At 39.0% G+C, this 17,032-nt stretch overlaps 1 protein-coding gene across 1 annotated transcript in view; it reads right to left on the minus strand.

The window, feature by feature from the left end:
* Window positions 1–17,032, minus strand: part of fgfrl1b (fibroblast growth factor receptor like 1b) — a 37,387-nt gene that overhangs the window by 4,205 nt on the left and 16,150 nt on the right. Inside the window, exons 3-5 of the mRNA XM_065273417.2 lie at window positions 13,595–13,867; window positions 787–873; window positions 292–570 (exon numbers count right to left, since the gene is read on the minus strand). Coding sequence (XP_065129489.1) covers window positions 292–570; window positions 787–873; window positions 13,595–13,867 — 639 coding nt within the window. The remainder of the gene's footprint in view (window positions 1–291; window positions 571–786; window positions 874–13,594; window positions 13,868–17,032) is intronic.

Here is a 17,032-nt window from a genome sequence, read left to right on the forward strand (position 1 = left end):
TCAAGTAGAATGATGGTTTACCCTTAACTTGACACTTCTGTTTACATTTCATACAGTTTTTAATACTATATACACATTTGCTGTATTTTCTGGATGTATTCTATTAAGGAGACTGAGAAACAATTATATATGATCACTATAACATCACAAAAACAACAAAACTAATTCTGGCATGTTGGCCTAAGACTTTAGCACAGTACTGTATATTACTTGGCCATTTTTACATTTTAAAATATATATTTTAAATTATTATATTTTTTCCATATGGGGTGTGCGACTTTCTTAACTCACCAATGACATCCACTTTGTAAGTGGCATTGATGTGTCCAGCTGCATTAGAGACGTGACAGGTGTACTTGGCGCTGTCATGAGGCTGAAGGTTTTTCAGTGTCAGAGTCCACTGTGGGCGTTTACTCTGGTGCCGGCTGGGCAGCTGGATCTGGTCTTTCCACCACGTAATGGCCGGTATTGGATTGCCACTGGCCAGACACTTGAGACGCACCGTGCTGCCAACAGGCTGCTCCAGCACACGCCTGCGCATCTTAGTGGGATGACTGAAGCGTGGCTTCACTGCAGAGGCATAAAAAAACACCTACAGCATGAGGCAATGACTGGATGACAAAATAAACTGTGTTGAGTAATCAGACACGTTGATCTTGATGAAATGAACTGTCTTTTCGTGTTACATTCTTTCGGGAGGCTGGCATTTACATCGGGTGTGCTGATGACCTCAATACATGAGTAAGGCAGAGTTAAAGTGGAGGACGGTGTGTAACATTCGCTTACCCCATGGCTCTCCAGTCGGGTCTTGGAGAGGGAGGTCTTCGCTGGGTTCTGCTGTGGGAGGCGGGTTCGGTGGCATAGACGAATCGTCTGAAATATACAAAGCAAATTGATGAAGTACAAGAAAAATTCTCCGCTTCAACGTTATGTATGGAGATTATAAATAAGAGATTTTTTTCCAGAGATTTTAACAAATGGGCATTATAATATTTATAATATTTATTTCCTATATGTATACAGTATGGGAAAAAAACTTTTTTTTTACTTAGACACATTTTAATTCAGAAAACTGCATTTCTTTATAGGCACATACCTTAAAGGAAACACCACAGTTTTTTATATTTTACTATGTCCTTACCTCAACTTAGACAAATTAATACATACCTATATTTTTCAATTCGTGCACTTTTAATCTTTGTACAGCGCCTTGTGAATGTTTAAGCATTTAGCCTAGCCCCATTCATTCCTATGGCTCCAAATAGGGATGAATTTAGAAGCCCCCAATCACTTCTATGTTTTCCATATTTAAAGACGAGAAACTTTCACGAGTAAGTATGGCGGCACAAAATAAAACTTTTGTTTGGAGCCATAGGAATGAATGGGGCTAGGCTAAATGCTAACACATTTAAGAAGCACTGTACAAAGATTAAAAGTGCACGCATTGAAAAAAGATAGGCATGTATTAATTAATCTAAGTTGAGGTAAAAACATAGTAAAATATTAAAAATGGTGGTGTTTTCCTTTAAACTTGTGGCAAAAAATGTCCTGTTCTCACTCTTCATAAGAGAACTTTGATTACTTTCAACCCAGCATTGGGTCAAAAAAGGGACGAACCCATTCACTGGGTTAACTTAAGCAAAAAAAATTATATTTGTCCCAGCATTTTGGGTTGAAACAACCCAGCACATGTTATATTATCACCCAACGAGTTGGATTATCCTTTTTTATTACACGGCTCTCTGGAATGCTTGATTCTGATTGGTCAGTTGAGACATTTGCAGGTTCGTTATTTTCAAATAATAACCGCTCCAAATTAATAACGCATAGCCGGACTACTTGCACGAGTAAAATCGCTCCGCGCCAATAAAGATCAATAAGATCTTTATCTGTTTGGCGCCATCTTGTGACAAACACTGGACAACCACGACAAGACACAGACAGCTTACTGAGATTGAACTTGACAAAATAGAGCATGACAGCTACGAAGCCAACACACACAAAAATACAGAATGGGGATTAAAACTTCTCAAAGACTGGCTAAAAGAGAAAAAATGGAGACAGACAAGTATGAAGCAGATGATCTTAATAAGGTATTACGATCATTTTATGCATCTGTGCAAAGTTTCGCGGAAGGATAAAAATGTTAATTTAAAACAAATATGCCAATAAAATGTTTCAAATTCATATTCATGTCCAGTTTTTTTTCTTATGTGGCAAGTAGCCGTGCATAAGCGGGATAATGTAGAGGCAGCCGGTAGTTATTGGGAAATAAGCCCCTTCAGTGTGATACAAGACCCTCCGCTTCGCGTCGGGTCCTGATCACACTGTCGGGGCTTATTTCCCAATAACTACCGGCTGCCTCTACATTATCCCTTACTTAACCAAATGCTTATTGAACACATAGTACAGATGTTATCTACCACTAAACTTGACTTGTGAAAACATATATTTTATAATTAGATTAAAGGTCTAACACTTATTGACAAATGATTTTGAGAAGTCTCTTATGAATGGAGCATTACACAGAAAAAACGCAATATAAAGATAATATGACATAAGTGAAACCACTAAAATTGTGTTCTCAGTTACACTTGAAAGGATTGTTTAGATATTGGTCTATAAATCAGCACTCAGATGTTTCTCTAGCAATATAAGCTCTTTCATCTCCATACCCACTATTAAAGGCTACAAATGGTGTTGTGTAAATCATATTGAATGAATGGGTCAATGCAAAGGGCAACACTTGGCGAGATTTATTTGTTGTGCTCAGAAAGCCAACGCAACCCCGCTGTGCGAAAAACGAATGATTTTGCTTAGAGATCAGTGGACTGAAAGGTGTGTGAAAGACGGCGTGTTTGACTCCGGAACCGGGGAAGTTTTAGAACTCGATAGGAACGATAAACCGGTGTGTTATTTTAGAGGCGTTTGCGAGTCGGGGGTGAGAAAACACTGCTATATTGTTTCTTCTCTCAAGTTACCACACCGTTTAAGACACAATGCCGTGTTGACTTAACCCTGGACAGGAAACCAATTAACCGACTTTAACCTAAACTGCGCAGACAGAGCTGAGAGCCCTTCTTTGTTCGGGATGAATTTCTCTGGCACGGCAAAAAGGAATGCACAGAGAAGCCATTCTCACTCCCTTGAATCCAGAGCAGACCCAACACATACACATGCACAAGTGTGTACATTTTTATGTACACAACATTACTTATTCTGGGCAATTCCAAATCAACAAGCCATGTGTCCACACTGTGGCAACAAACGGCTCTCACATTTGTAGGTGATGAAACCACTAAATGAGTAGTTCCCCCTCGAATTCTTTCCATGGCTCTGTTTAGCCATCGTCATCAGTGGTTGGTACAGCCAGAACTTTAAGTAAAGAGGAAAATGTAAAATAAAAATTTTTGTTTTTTCTATTCCCATGGGAAGGCATAGGTTTAAACTCTATTCCAAAGCAGGGTCACTGTGATAAGTACTAGAACGAACATTTGGGTATACCGTGCACTCTTCAGTTGTAGGGATGCACCGAATCCAGATTTTTTAGGTTCGGCCGAATCCCGAATCCACCGTTTAAGATTCGGCCGAATCCGAAACCGAATACCGAATCCTACTCGCATCCTTATTCCATTAACACAGTAAAACACATTAATGAATTATACAACGTCCACAGCATGTATTTTTTTTATTTTATTTTATTTTAACTGTACATTATGCCAGGATGACAAGTTGGAAAACTATTTTGACAATTACCATAAGCCTATGCATAATGAAAGCGATGCGTTGCGACACGCTCGTTTTTCCAATACGCAAGCAGCTCCGCGCTGAAAACAATATTTAACTTTGAGTGAGAAGCTCCGCTCGTCAATGTCAGTTTTCACACGACCGTCCAATTACAATGGAGGAGGGGCGGGACATTACCACAGCAACCAACCGGCTCACAGCTGAAGCATCACAGCTACCAAGCGCTCGGCTGAAAAACAGCTGGCATTTGGTGTCCTCAAGGCATTTTCAGCCGTGTTTAAAAGTTTTGGGGTGTCCAGCCCCTAAAGCTCACCGAAAGAAAAAGCTCATCTCCACGTCAGCACCCGATGTGTGTAATCAACGGCCGCGTGACGTCGACCATCGTAGCGCAAGCCTAAGATTCGGTTCGGTGGAAAAAAAATCTAGGATTCGGCCGAACCCGAACCCCGTCAAAAAGCCCAGTATTCGGCCGAATCCGAATCCGAATCCTGGATTCGGTGCATCCCTATTCAGTTGTCAAATGGCTTGTAAAATAAGCAATAAATGGTAATAAAATAAAGACCACATTCCGAGATCTTCATAAAAAAACTTTAATAAATTTAAGAGAATCTCAAAGTAATGAAATTTTGTACAAAGTATTTAATATGGTCAATGTCCCCTATCGGCTTGCATTTAATTAGATGATCTTCCAGAGTCTAAAATAAATTGAAATTTAATTAAAAATCAATATATTGTCATATCTATGTAATTTATATAGTATATATATTACATTAACTGCTGTTAAAGTGAAAATTATCCTTGTATTTATATTTATTTAGCAGACGCTTTTATAAAACGGAACTTACAAATGAGGGAGAATTTAACATTTTGTCAAAGAGCTAAAATGATGTGCAGTTCATGATGTTGTTATAATTTGTGTCTATGTTTAACTTTTTGAAATCCTAAAACTTTATTTCCAAGTTTAAATAAAATCATTTTGATCACATATAAAGTTCTTCATATAAAGTAATCGTATGCCTTCAGTTTGCAAGGTTTGCAACGCAAATGGTTTGTAATACTTTTATACAGTTTTATGCAATAAATACCTGACTGTACTTTTACTTGCGTGTTGTGTTTTATATAGTTGAGAAGTGGTTGGGTTTTGAGTGAGGGTGGGGTTAGATGCTCCAAAATATCTTTAAAACCATAAATGTTTATGAAACCATTTCTACATTTACAAATTCTTAAAATTAAATGTGTCTAATCTGATGTATAAGGCAAAAACCTTAAAACGTAACAACAGGTTGTATTAGCTACTGCCGCTAGAGGACACTAATCCCTTAATACGTCACTTAATACGTCACGCTTGCACAAACGACCTATGAGGAGGACAGTCTCTCCAATTCACCTACTTTGCTTATTTTTGGCCTGTGCGGGGAAACCAGAGTACCCGGAGTAAACCCACGCAGAGACAGAGAGAACATGAAAACTACACTGTAAAAAAATTCCGTAGAAATTTCAATGTTATTGCAGCTGGGTTGCCGGTAATTTACCGTAGATTTACATTTATGTTATTTACTGGCAAGAGTTTGTTCAAAGTTAAATACTGTAAATTTCAAATATTAACAAGTCTTTATCTTTACAGAATAAAACTATACAATAACCGCCTCATGCAAAGCATTCTGGGAACCAGAAATCATCATCAACCCCTTTCTGTTTTTTGGTCCAGATTTTGTTTCCCAGAATGTTTTGCTTGATGCTTTTTTTTAGTTTTACTCTGTAAAGATAAAGACTTGTAAATGTTTAATTTTCATTTAACTTTGAACAAAATGTTGCCAGAAAAAAACATAAATGTAAATCTACGGTAAATTACCGGCAACTCAGCTGCAATTTCTACGGAATTTTTTTACAGTGTACATACAGGAAGGCCACCAGACCTACACAGGGCTCGAACCTGGGACCTTCTTCTGTAGCTGTGAGGTGCTACCCACTGAGCCATTGTGCCACCCTTAAAGACGTTTTAAAAATGTTCTCAGACTTGAACCCTACAGTATATTCTACTTTGCACAGCGCTTAACATAATGGCGTTCAGCTAGCCAGGCCAATTTGTTTTCATACAGTCTGTTTTTTACAGTTTATGTTGTGTCCTGAGGCTGTGTCCCTAACTGAGGTAAGGGAATGCCAAATCTTTGTCCATACTAATCCTCGTATGCTGATCCTAGGCCTTGCTCAACGCAAGCATTTAGACAGACCTGGCCAAAGCCAGCAGTAGTGTTTTCACCAGCCTTCAGTCCATTGTTAACGTTGGCCCTGGGGTAGGAGAAATGAAAAAAAAAAAGAAGCTGCTGGCGCTCAGGGGAGGAGAACTGTTCATGAGCAACAAAGTGGATTGAGCAAAGCTTTGCGCTGGCTAAAGTGGTCTTACTGAGAGCCCAACCCTGCACACTCCTATGTTGTACTCTATCGAAGGTTGAACTCTCTCCACACACGAATCCAGAAAGATGAAGGTTCTTCCTGACACAGCATTATGGGAATTACTATGCACATCACCAGAGCCGACTAAAACTCTTTGGATTCATGGTTGTCTTGGCTTAGTGATGGCTTAGGTGTTGGAGAGGAAAGCAGCTGCCATGAGGCCTTGAAGCAAAGAACAGGGGTCTTTTCCTCTGCCACAACCCACAGGCACAAAGGGGAGGGGCTTTCCAAAGAAGGTCTACAGATCAGCTTACAAATGATCTTCACGTGGACTGAGTGTTAATAGGGCTCACATATTTTTTCCCAACTGGGAAAGACTTAAAAGCAGCACCTTCAAAAAGGTCCATTCTTCATTCATACCTGTGCGCAAACATACGTAGCAGTAGAGCTCCGCAAAAAGCGAAAGCAAAACAAACACAGAGTAGAAAGCTGGGTAAAACGTCACTGTTGATTTTCATCGATGAGGGGAACATCTAAATAAAATAAACATCAAAGGAAAAGGTCTCTTTACCTTTCTTTTATCAAAGACGTAGTAAAATCAAAGATTAAGAAGAAACATTACTGAGTTCATGTGGCTAAAAACCTGCTGTATTTTAAGGTAGTAATCTATCACTAACTGAAACCATGCCTGTTCCAGTAAATCAAAGAAAGACACTGCCAATGCTGTCTGCTGTAGTATGGTTATAGTACTAAAAATAAGAGAGACACGACGAGCTGGTACATTTTTGGCTTTGGAGTGCTTTCCGGTCCTATTGAGTTCTTTCAATGTTTTTGTTCTGCGAAAAAAAATCCTTGATGGAAACTAATCGTTATTGAAGAGAGTACAGTTATACGTTTTCATCTATTCAAATGTATTCAGTAATTTTGGAAAGAGATGAAAGGGAAGCACAAAAGAACAGATTAAAGCAAGCGCTTTTACTGCCAAATAAAATCAAAACAAAAAAGCAAATCAGATGTGTAATGTAGGTGAGTTTTATGCTCTTAGAAAATATGATTTGATATTTATCTTCAACAATATGACATGAATTAGTGTTAGCTTTTTATACACACCTAATTTCCATCTTTATATTTGCCATATAACCATGAGTGCTGATTGAAGTCTGTAAGGCAAATTAGAGAGTGTTGCTGCATTCACAGCAGGGAGAAGACATTGAGAAGCAGAGGAGAAAAGGGTAATTAGAAGTCTCCTCGTATCTTTTATAGAGCCATAAGTGGTTTGCAGCAACAGTCGTAGGGCGACCCTGGAGGAAATTGGCCAAACCTAATGTGCTCGTGTTCTTTTCTTCTCTGTCATGAGTGGAGTGGGCCCGGAGCATCCTGCAGAGGACCCAGCCCAGCCTCTGGCCCTTCTAATGAGCTGGATGAAAGGCCCTTTAATGTGGCACTCTGATGAAGGTGGGTAATTTGCATCCTCTAAGTTTAATTAAAACCTTTGCTGCCCCTGCAGCTGAACATGAGCTCAGTTGTGTGCCGTGAAACCAAAACCATGGTGTGAGGCTCTGGTTTGAATTGCACACACTGTAGCAGGAAAACCAGGGGATCAGGAATTCTGGAGTGCTGCTGTATAATCCCCAGCTGCAAAGTTCATCACAAGTCTCAAGAAATGACTGAAAACAAACCTTTTCTGAACTCACTTGACTAACTTTAAACTGTCAACCTTTTCAGCCCAACTGCGTCTATACGCTATAAGTGACAAACCCAATTTGTTGGGTTGTAATTTAACCTATGAGTCATTTCAACCCCAAATGCTGGGTTGTTTTAACCCATTGTTGCGTCAAATACAAACTCCAATTAACCCCAACAGGTTAAAAGTAACCCAGCATTTTTTTTAGAGAGTATACTTATAAAAACTCCTATGTCGTTCACCTTTCCTAGCTATAACCACTAGTCTTTTAAACATGGTTTTGTAAACTGCACTTCATTTTAGCTCTTTGACAAAATATTAAATTATCCCTCATTTGTAAGTCGCTTTGTATAAAAGCATCTGCTAAATAAATGTAAATACGAGGATAATTTTTTACTCTTTCGCCGCCATTGACGAGATAACTCGTCAATTAAAGGTATAGCGGAAGATTTTCCCGAATTATTTCAAAGAACCGCCCCTCGATATTTTTTAATATCTTCTTGTCATACAATTCGTAGACACTTTTTCTCTTGCGACCCTCAGACATTTTGAAAAAAAAACACAGTGAGAACGCGACCTTCAATGAATGGTTGAAACCGTAGCACAACACACATACGTGAAAGTGCGCATGTGCAGAAAGCGAACGTAGAGGCGAGCACGTACGGCGGTTATACGTCAACATATAATCAGAATGATTGACATCTGGGATGACCAATAACAGTGGTGATCCACCCGGAAAACAAAAATCTTCCGCTATACCTTTAAGGGAAAACGCTTCCCTGCTAATGAGGAGAATTTCCGGCTTTCCGCAATACCGCTATTATCCACCAGGTGGCGCACTTCCGCAAGCCATTTTTTGAAAAGTTGCCCACCATCATTTTTTATGATTTTCACAAAAGTTTCATAAAATGCCTTCCAGGAAAATTTTCTTCTAAAAACATACAATATATCAAACAAAAGAACTGACTCTGCTTTCAAACCAACAATAAATAAACAAACAAAACAATAAAAAAGTTTCATCCTATCTATATTTTTTCTCTGCTAATAAACTCTTAAATGTGTGTATTTTTTTTAAGAAAAAAGCTAAAATAATTGCATTTTTGTGAAGAGATCAGATTCAAAATGATTATCAAAACATAAAAAGGAGTTTAAAATCAGTAAATAACGTTTTGGCTTCAGTTTTTCATATTTCATAAATTGGGTAAGTGTGCCATCTAATGGATAATCGCTGTATTGCAGATTAACATAAAAATTAATCAGGAACACTTTTTTATGCAAATGTTGTCGCTTAATTGATGAGATAACTCATCAATTATCTCAAGATAACTCGTCAATTATCTCAAGATAACTCATCAATGGCAGGGAAAAAGTTAAAAGGGTATTTATAAATGTTATGCATAACTAGGGCTGCACGATAAATCGCATGCGAATATGAAAACAGCTGTTGGTGATTTAATACTAATCAAAGAACCGGCATTACTGACGAGATGCGCGTGACAATCACATGCGATTTATCGTGCAGCCCTATGCATAACTATATGTTTTTTTTTGTTTCACCAATTTTCTGTTTGTCTCTTATTTACTGGGATAACATTTGTGATATATCGGCGATACAGCTGTCTTAATATCGCAATTGGCATCGACTATAAAAAAAAACCATAACAGTTGACCTCTACTATCAACTGCTTTTGTGTTACCGAAAAAAATCATCCTCGTATTTACATTCTTGAATTTACACACTAGCTTTAAATATCAATATCAAGTGGGCAATCACAAACAGCTCTAAAGGTGTAACCAAGTAAGGCACAGACCGACATTAACTACAAGTGGTGTTAGGTAAAACAAATTTCCCCTCCCACTCCACACAAATGGTTATCAGTCCAGACCAGATCCAGTCCAAGTCTTTCCCATTTCCCACTGGTACCTATCTTGTTTAGATAGAAATGCTGTTCAGAGCAAAACTAGAATGAAAGAAAACAAATGCTCTGAACTAAACAAACATGCAATTATACAATTTTACACTGATACATATTAGTGCTTATTAATGTCACATTGATAATGAAATTTAAGTATTGATACTGAATGCTTTAATCTCATATAACATTAACTAAACAAATGAAGTATGGTCAATTATACTCAGCACAAACTTTCCAGTTTGTATTTTCATCTTTTCGACTGCCTGATCTGTTATGTGCCCATCTGCTGCTAAACTGACAGATTGTTAAGCGTCTGCTGTTGGTTTACTTACTACCTTGCCTGAACTCACTCATACAGTACTGTATGTGCCACTACAAACTCTCTTTCTCTCTGTTAAGCTTAATTTCATGTGAGACCGGACTGGTTTCAATTCCGTCGAGCATCCTTTCATCTTTCCCTTTTCTTTTCTTCTGTTACTCCCAAGCATGAATTCATTTGTGTCCACATGTGTTTGTGCTTTGAACTTGCCTGAGCTTATTTCCCTACAATGAAAGAAATAAAACAAACACGCTCTTTAGTGCCCAAGTTGTGAAGCTCTGTGTCATATTACAAGTAATCAGGATTACATCAGTGTTAGAGTGCTGCAGTCGTGATCAAAGTGGAGCTATAAGGCGTTTTTCAGTTCTTGTGACACGTTAGACATCAGACAAATAAATACTCTACTGTACAGTTTTCAGCCGTGGATGCGCATACTGCTGTCTTAAGCTGCTTCTTCTCTGGACTGTTTAAATAGGAAAGACGCAATACCCGAAAAAGGAGCTGTTGTGGTGGAAAACAGGCGTAAATCAGACTAAACATAAATACTGCTGCAGTGAGCCTGTGCTGTACTCGGGCCAGCCATAGCAAATGAGTAAACCCAAGTCTATTGGAATGGAAAAGAGTTTAGCGGTGGGAGAAGTTACGAGTGCCATCTCCAATAAATGAACGCCAGTGCTGGGATTCCCGTTTGACCCCAACTTGTTCAACGTAGGATGACCCAAAGGCGTTGGCAGCGCTGGAAGCCCTGCGGTCCCGAACTCGGACCCTCCCACATCCCACCTACCTCGTCCCTCTGCATTCTAGGCTTGGCTTACGAGTGCAATTTTGATACAATTACCCATTTAGGTGAGGAGGACGCTGGCTAAACTGCAACACATGTAACCCGCGGCCTGCAAACAAAGAACAAAAGGCCACTGCTGGAAGTTCTCCATCAGTCCCCTCATAAAACCGGCAGCCCAAACCACCGTCTGAGTGGAAGCCACAGTCTCCCCTGCTGCGTCCCTACACAGCGCAAGCTACTGCATGATAGGTGAGCAATGCAGACTAATAGGAGCCAACGTCTGAGAACAGAATAATTGTGTGCTGGAAAGAAATTGGAAATTAAATTCTCATTCATTTAGCCTATTCGTATATTTATCATTTTCTCAAACTATGCACTGTTAAAGGGAACGTTCATGTCATTCTTTATAATGTAATATAAAAGGAGATGTTACAATATTAAATGTTGCAGGATGTGTACACTTTTTCCATACAACGAAACTAAATGATGACAAGCGCTCCAATGCTTTCATTTTTGAAAAATGTGCTTTTATTTTGGCCAGCTTGACAGCCCCTGGTGAGTTAATACTTATGTTACATAAAAATTTCATTTTTTTTAATTGAACTATGATCTTACAATGTGGTGAACCAATTTCGTATGTAAAACTTTTATTCTGGACTCCTGCAAAGAAGTGCTTTAAGAAAACAATGCAGGCAGTGTGTGGTGCTGTTTAAAACAGCAGGGGTGTAGGGACCACCACAGGGAGGAAAGAGGCCTAGGTTCTGTGGGACATTTTAAACTACAAACACAGAGATCTGACCTGACACATCAGTGATTGGTGAGCCTGGTCAATGTTGGATAATAGTAATGCACAAACCCAGCATCTTACAAATGTTATCTATAACAGCGCTTGGTAAACAGAACATTCAATGTGAACATTTTCCCAGCGTTCCCAGAATGTAAACAGCACAAAATATGCAAGTGGCAAGTTAACAATCCTATTAAAATGCCATAAAGCAGCACTAATCTTTGCCTATATTTAAAACTTAAGCATTGCGTTGTTGTTCTCATGTCAAATGCAATCATGATTTCTATAAAAAAAAGTGTTTCTGTTTACGCATGTGAGAAAAACTTTGTGGTGACTGTGGTTGTAGGAAACATGCAAGGTTTTAATTATAGCTGTTACCTCACTTTTTGAGGTAACTGCAAACTGATTACAACAAGTCATCAGCAGTCAGTTTCGATACAAGAAGAATATGAACTATAACCAAAAATTACACTTTCACTAAAAATATTTACAGTATAGGTAAACACAAATAAAAGGTACACGCATATTGAACTCTCTGATGATAACAGATGCTGTTTAATGTCATCCCCAATGGCATTAGTTGTGGCTGATGTTTCTCCATTGTGTGTTTGCTCTGCATGACTAAATAGATGTTTTGCAAGATGATCTTCCAAAAGACCACCTGTTAGACTGCATTCGTAATTCATACTTTCAAAGCTAAATATTTAAACCCTTTAAATCTTCCTCTGTCCAGTGTTTAGTTCACAACAATTCCTAATCTGGATACAGCAGGCATCTTAACAAGGTTCCAATGTTAACATAGTCACAGCTTTAATAACATTATCACTGAAACAGGAGGGTCTAACGGGCCTTTTGTTCTGGGGTGACTGGTCATTGCAGTTAATGACTCCAGTAAACTCTGACTTTATTCCTCAGGGGAGTGGACCAGTCCAATGCCCCATAACTCTGAGCTCCCCAGTGCGCTCGGGGATGAAACAGGAAAACAGCAGGCCGCCATCACTCCCCATACAGGAGGCCCTCAGCAAAGACTTCAAGGGGAGGGAACAGGAACACGATGGCCTGGACAATTAACCAGCTCGCCCAGCAGAATAATCACTGCCTTTGCATCCTCTCTCGAGTGTGAGGAGCCGTAAAGGAAGAGCTGAGGGCTCCTGAAAGCCTCACGAACCTCTTGGGTTCACTGGACTGGAACAGATTTATGGCAAAGACGGCGGCAAGTCTCATTTCCCTTTGCAGAACCATTTGGTTAAAATGGTCCCTCAGCAGTCTTTTGGAAAACAACACATCATGAGCAGCATCAGAGTTACACAAACCCAGTTGCTCCGAACATCATTACGCTGACTACAGTATGTGCCGCCATACTCCATTCTTTTTCTTCTTCCGTGTATTAATTTTCTTGCCTGTCAAGTTTTGATGTAAAAAGCCTCCACTACCCGGTTAAAAGGAGGAATGTTGTATTAAATTACATCCTACATAAACAACAGCAGGTATTATGTGACAGCAGACATGAAGTCCTCCTTTGTTCTCTAGATTTGATAATGCAGGACGGCAACAGTGCCATATGCCCCTACAAATGCTAACAAGTCATACATTTCTATTAGTACAATGCTCTCTTGTGCATTTTCTTTTCGAACCATGCTTGCTTTGTAGTACCATGCCAGTAGTGTCAGTTTTGTCAAATATAATTTGTCAAAACTTCACATGAATCCGACTGCCATCCTGTGCCACAATTAGACTTTTATAAATGTAAAACTTAATACTATATAAATAAATTATTATTTAAATAATTCAAATACCAGTTGGTTAGTGCAGTAACAGGTTACCACCTCAAACTCCTGTGGGTGTATGTACGTCTGTGTGTGCGTACTGGTGCAGGTTTTGATTAAGACTGAATGAATGATGTGGCCCACAGATGCTCTGGGAGAGCAAAACTTATTGTATGTGAAATGTGGGAGGCTGTCCTTACCAATTACAATTAGTGTGAAGTTAAGCGCGATGCTGCCGAATCCATTGGTGACGCGACAGATGTACTCTCCAGCATCCTCCAGCTCCACTTCTTTGATCTTCAGGCTCTGCTTCAGAACCTTGTATCGGCTCCATCCCGGGTTCACGTTCTTGCCATCCTTCACCCACAGCACTAGTGGAGGAGGGTCACCCTCCACCGGGCACGGCAGTCGCACTGTGCGGCCCAATTTCGCCATCGGTCTCTCCTCCACCTGCCGACTTACCCATGGAGGACCTGGAGTGAAAAACAAATCTTGAGTAATAGTAAAGCATTTTACATGACAAAAAACAACAACTTGCTTCATAACAACATTTTGAGAGATGTTTTGTGGTCTGTACTTTGATGCACAATACCTTTCTACTGTATGTAGTCCCTAGTCAAACACATCCTTCATTCAACATTCCTTTAACTGTATTATTACTTACCAAATTGCTTTATGTGCTATGAAGTGGGTAATTACAAATAAATTGATTATATGGACTTAAAGGTGCAGTGTGTAAATTCTAGAAAAAGCGTTTGTGTTTCTAAAAAACACAATGATGACCACATACCCTATGTAATGTTGTTTCATGCTTTTAATTCATACAGTTTTATTGTGAAATCACATCCTAGATTTTAATTAGGTTTTTATGAAAGGTGAAGTATGTAAATTCTATCGGCATCTAGTGGTGAGGCTGCGAATTGCAACCACCGTCTCAGTCCACGGCTCACTCCTTGCTTTTGAAACAAATAGAGAAGTTACGGTAGCCGCCACAGGACAAGCATGTCATTGTCAGAGACAACTTAGTAAAAACGTTTATCTGCTAAAGGCATTTGTAAAACATGGCAGAACAAAATGGTGACTTCCATGTAAGGGGACCCTTGGTGTGTGTGGATAAAAACGTCTCATTCTAAGGTAATAAAAACATAACAGTTCATTATGAAAGGTCTTTATACACCACTGATATTATAGTTATGTATATTATATTGCATTTCTGTCAAGAGATCCTCCTAAAAGTTACACACTGCACCTTTAATTAAAAAATAATATTATGTAATATGCAGGGCATTATGAGAGATATGGAGCACACAGGTTGCCAGGGACAATGGTTATTACATATTTAAAATAATATTCCACTGCCAGTAAGAAAAAAGTTTCTGTTTACTCCTGTATGGAACATGGAAACCTAAATGAGAGAGTGACTAAAGTTTGTGAGCCAGAAGATTTGTGAAGATTCATGCAGTGGACTTAAATTTTCCTCTTTGGCTTTAGGGTACCAAGACAACACTACCAAAATATGTTTCTGTCTTCTTGTTTTGTCCCACAAAATAAAGAAATGTTTTAAAGGGGGAAAGTTGGAAGCAAAAATGTATAGGGAATTTCGTTCCCCGCGTGGTCTCCGTGTGCACAACGTCTCTTTTATCCGCTCCTTGCAGCTTGAGAAAACTCCCATGAACACTTGCTTTCCATTTCCTTTGGCCTGGATAGACAGCCTTAGCACTGGTGTGTGTATGTGTACATTGGAAGGCAGCTCTTTCATGCCTGGTACTGTCACATCCTGTTACCGCTTCAGCCACTGCTTTGGGAGCTGCTGAAATTATGGATATTGAAAAATGACACTGCCCATAAATGTACCTATTTTTTCTTTAGTTTTCGTCAGCCTTTCATGTCTCTCAGTTGGAATGAAATGTTTTCACCTGAAGTTGCTGGTTGCCATCCAGGAAAGTGGCAAGAGGGCAGGCAGGGGGAAAAAGAAATTGTTGTTTTGGTTAAGGAATTAAATTACAGTGAATTCCAGAATTAAGACTAGAATTCTCAGACAATGGCAAAGAAATTCCTCTTTGCCAACAAAGCGGAAAAAGGGGGAAACAAACATCACTGCTGGAGAGGAACCTACCTTAGATGTATCACACACATGTCGGACCTTAAAGCAGTTGGTAGATCAATAAATATTTGGGGGTTTTGTGAATAAAAGTAGAGTTGTGTGTATATAATGAAGATTTCTTTTAAGTGTAAACAATGGATCTCTTAACTTGTGGGGATGAAATGGGTGGATTGGATTTGGAGATGAATGGAGAATGCTACCTTTACGGGTTTGCTTAAGATTTATTAAAATAAACTGATGGCTATAATAGAGCAGATGATATAAACATTAATTCCACAGTCTTTAGATCCAGTGAAATGAGTGCATTAAAAATGTGTAAGCAGAAAGTCATAACTCACAGCCAATCAAAATGATCTCCTTCCATCACTCAGGGTACCTATCTGTCACAGAGTCACATCAAAACCGACAATGAGATGGGGGAGCGTCACACTCCATGGGTGCTGACAGACAAATATTGCCCACAACAGAGGAAAAGATAAGAGAAAAATGAGGCCACACACACGACCCACTAACCAAAAACATGTTTGGAGGAAACTGATGGCAGGAAAGGGTTGTCTCCTATCTGGGCTGAGCTTGTATCTTACACACTGGTTGCTGAGAAACTCCCAAATGTCTAGGCTGATGGGTATTTGTTGAGCATGGTCTACCTTAAAAGATTAGTCAATTTTCTTAAAAAAAAAATATTCCAGATAATTTACTCACCACCATGTCATCCAAAATGTTGATGTCTTTCTTTGTTCAGTCGAGAAGACTTTAATGGACCCCAACACTTAACAGTTTTAATGCAGTTTAAAGTTGCAACTTCAAAGGACTCTAAATGATTCCAAACGAGACAACCATCTAGCGAAACGATTGTAATTTTGGCAAGAAAAATAAAAAATTTGCACTTTTAAACCACAACTTCTCGTCTTCCTCCGGTCGTGTGACGCGCCAGCGCGACCTCACGTAATAGTCATCACGTCAAGAGGTCACGGATGACGTATGCGAAACTACGCCCCAGTGTTTACAAGTGTGAAGAAAGATGACCGTTCCTACGTTGTTGTATGTGGAATGATACTAATTAATGTCTTTGTGTCAGTTTATTGTTTAAAATGGTCCGCAAATGTGCGTTACATATATGTAACACGTGACCTTTGACGTCATTACGCAATTACGAGGTCGTGCTGGCACGTCACAGGACCAGAGTAAGACGAGAAGTTGTGGTTTAAAAAAATAATATTTTTTATTTTTCTTGCAAAAAAAAGACAATCGTTTCGCTATATAAGACCCGTATGCCTCGTTTGAGATTGTTTGAGTCCTTTGAAACTGCAAATTGAAATTGCATTAAAACTGATAAGTGTTAGGATCCATTAAAGTCCATTAAAATGAAAAAAAAAAAATCCTGGAATGTTTTCCTCAAAAAACATAATTTCTTTTCGACTGAACAAATAAAGTCATCAACATTTTGGATGACATGGTGGTGAGTAAATTATCTGGATTTTTTTTTTTAAAGAAAATGGACTAATCCTTTAAGGACTGAGAATAAGGTATTTAA

This window comes from Paramisgurnus dabryanus, chromosome 16, assembly GCF_030506205.2.
Source record: "Paramisgurnus dabryanus chromosome 16, PD_genome_1.1, whole genome shotgun sequence".
Classification (NCBI taxonomy): Eukaryota; Metazoa; Chordata; class Actinopteri; order Cypriniformes; family Cobitidae; genus Paramisgurnus; species Paramisgurnus dabryanus.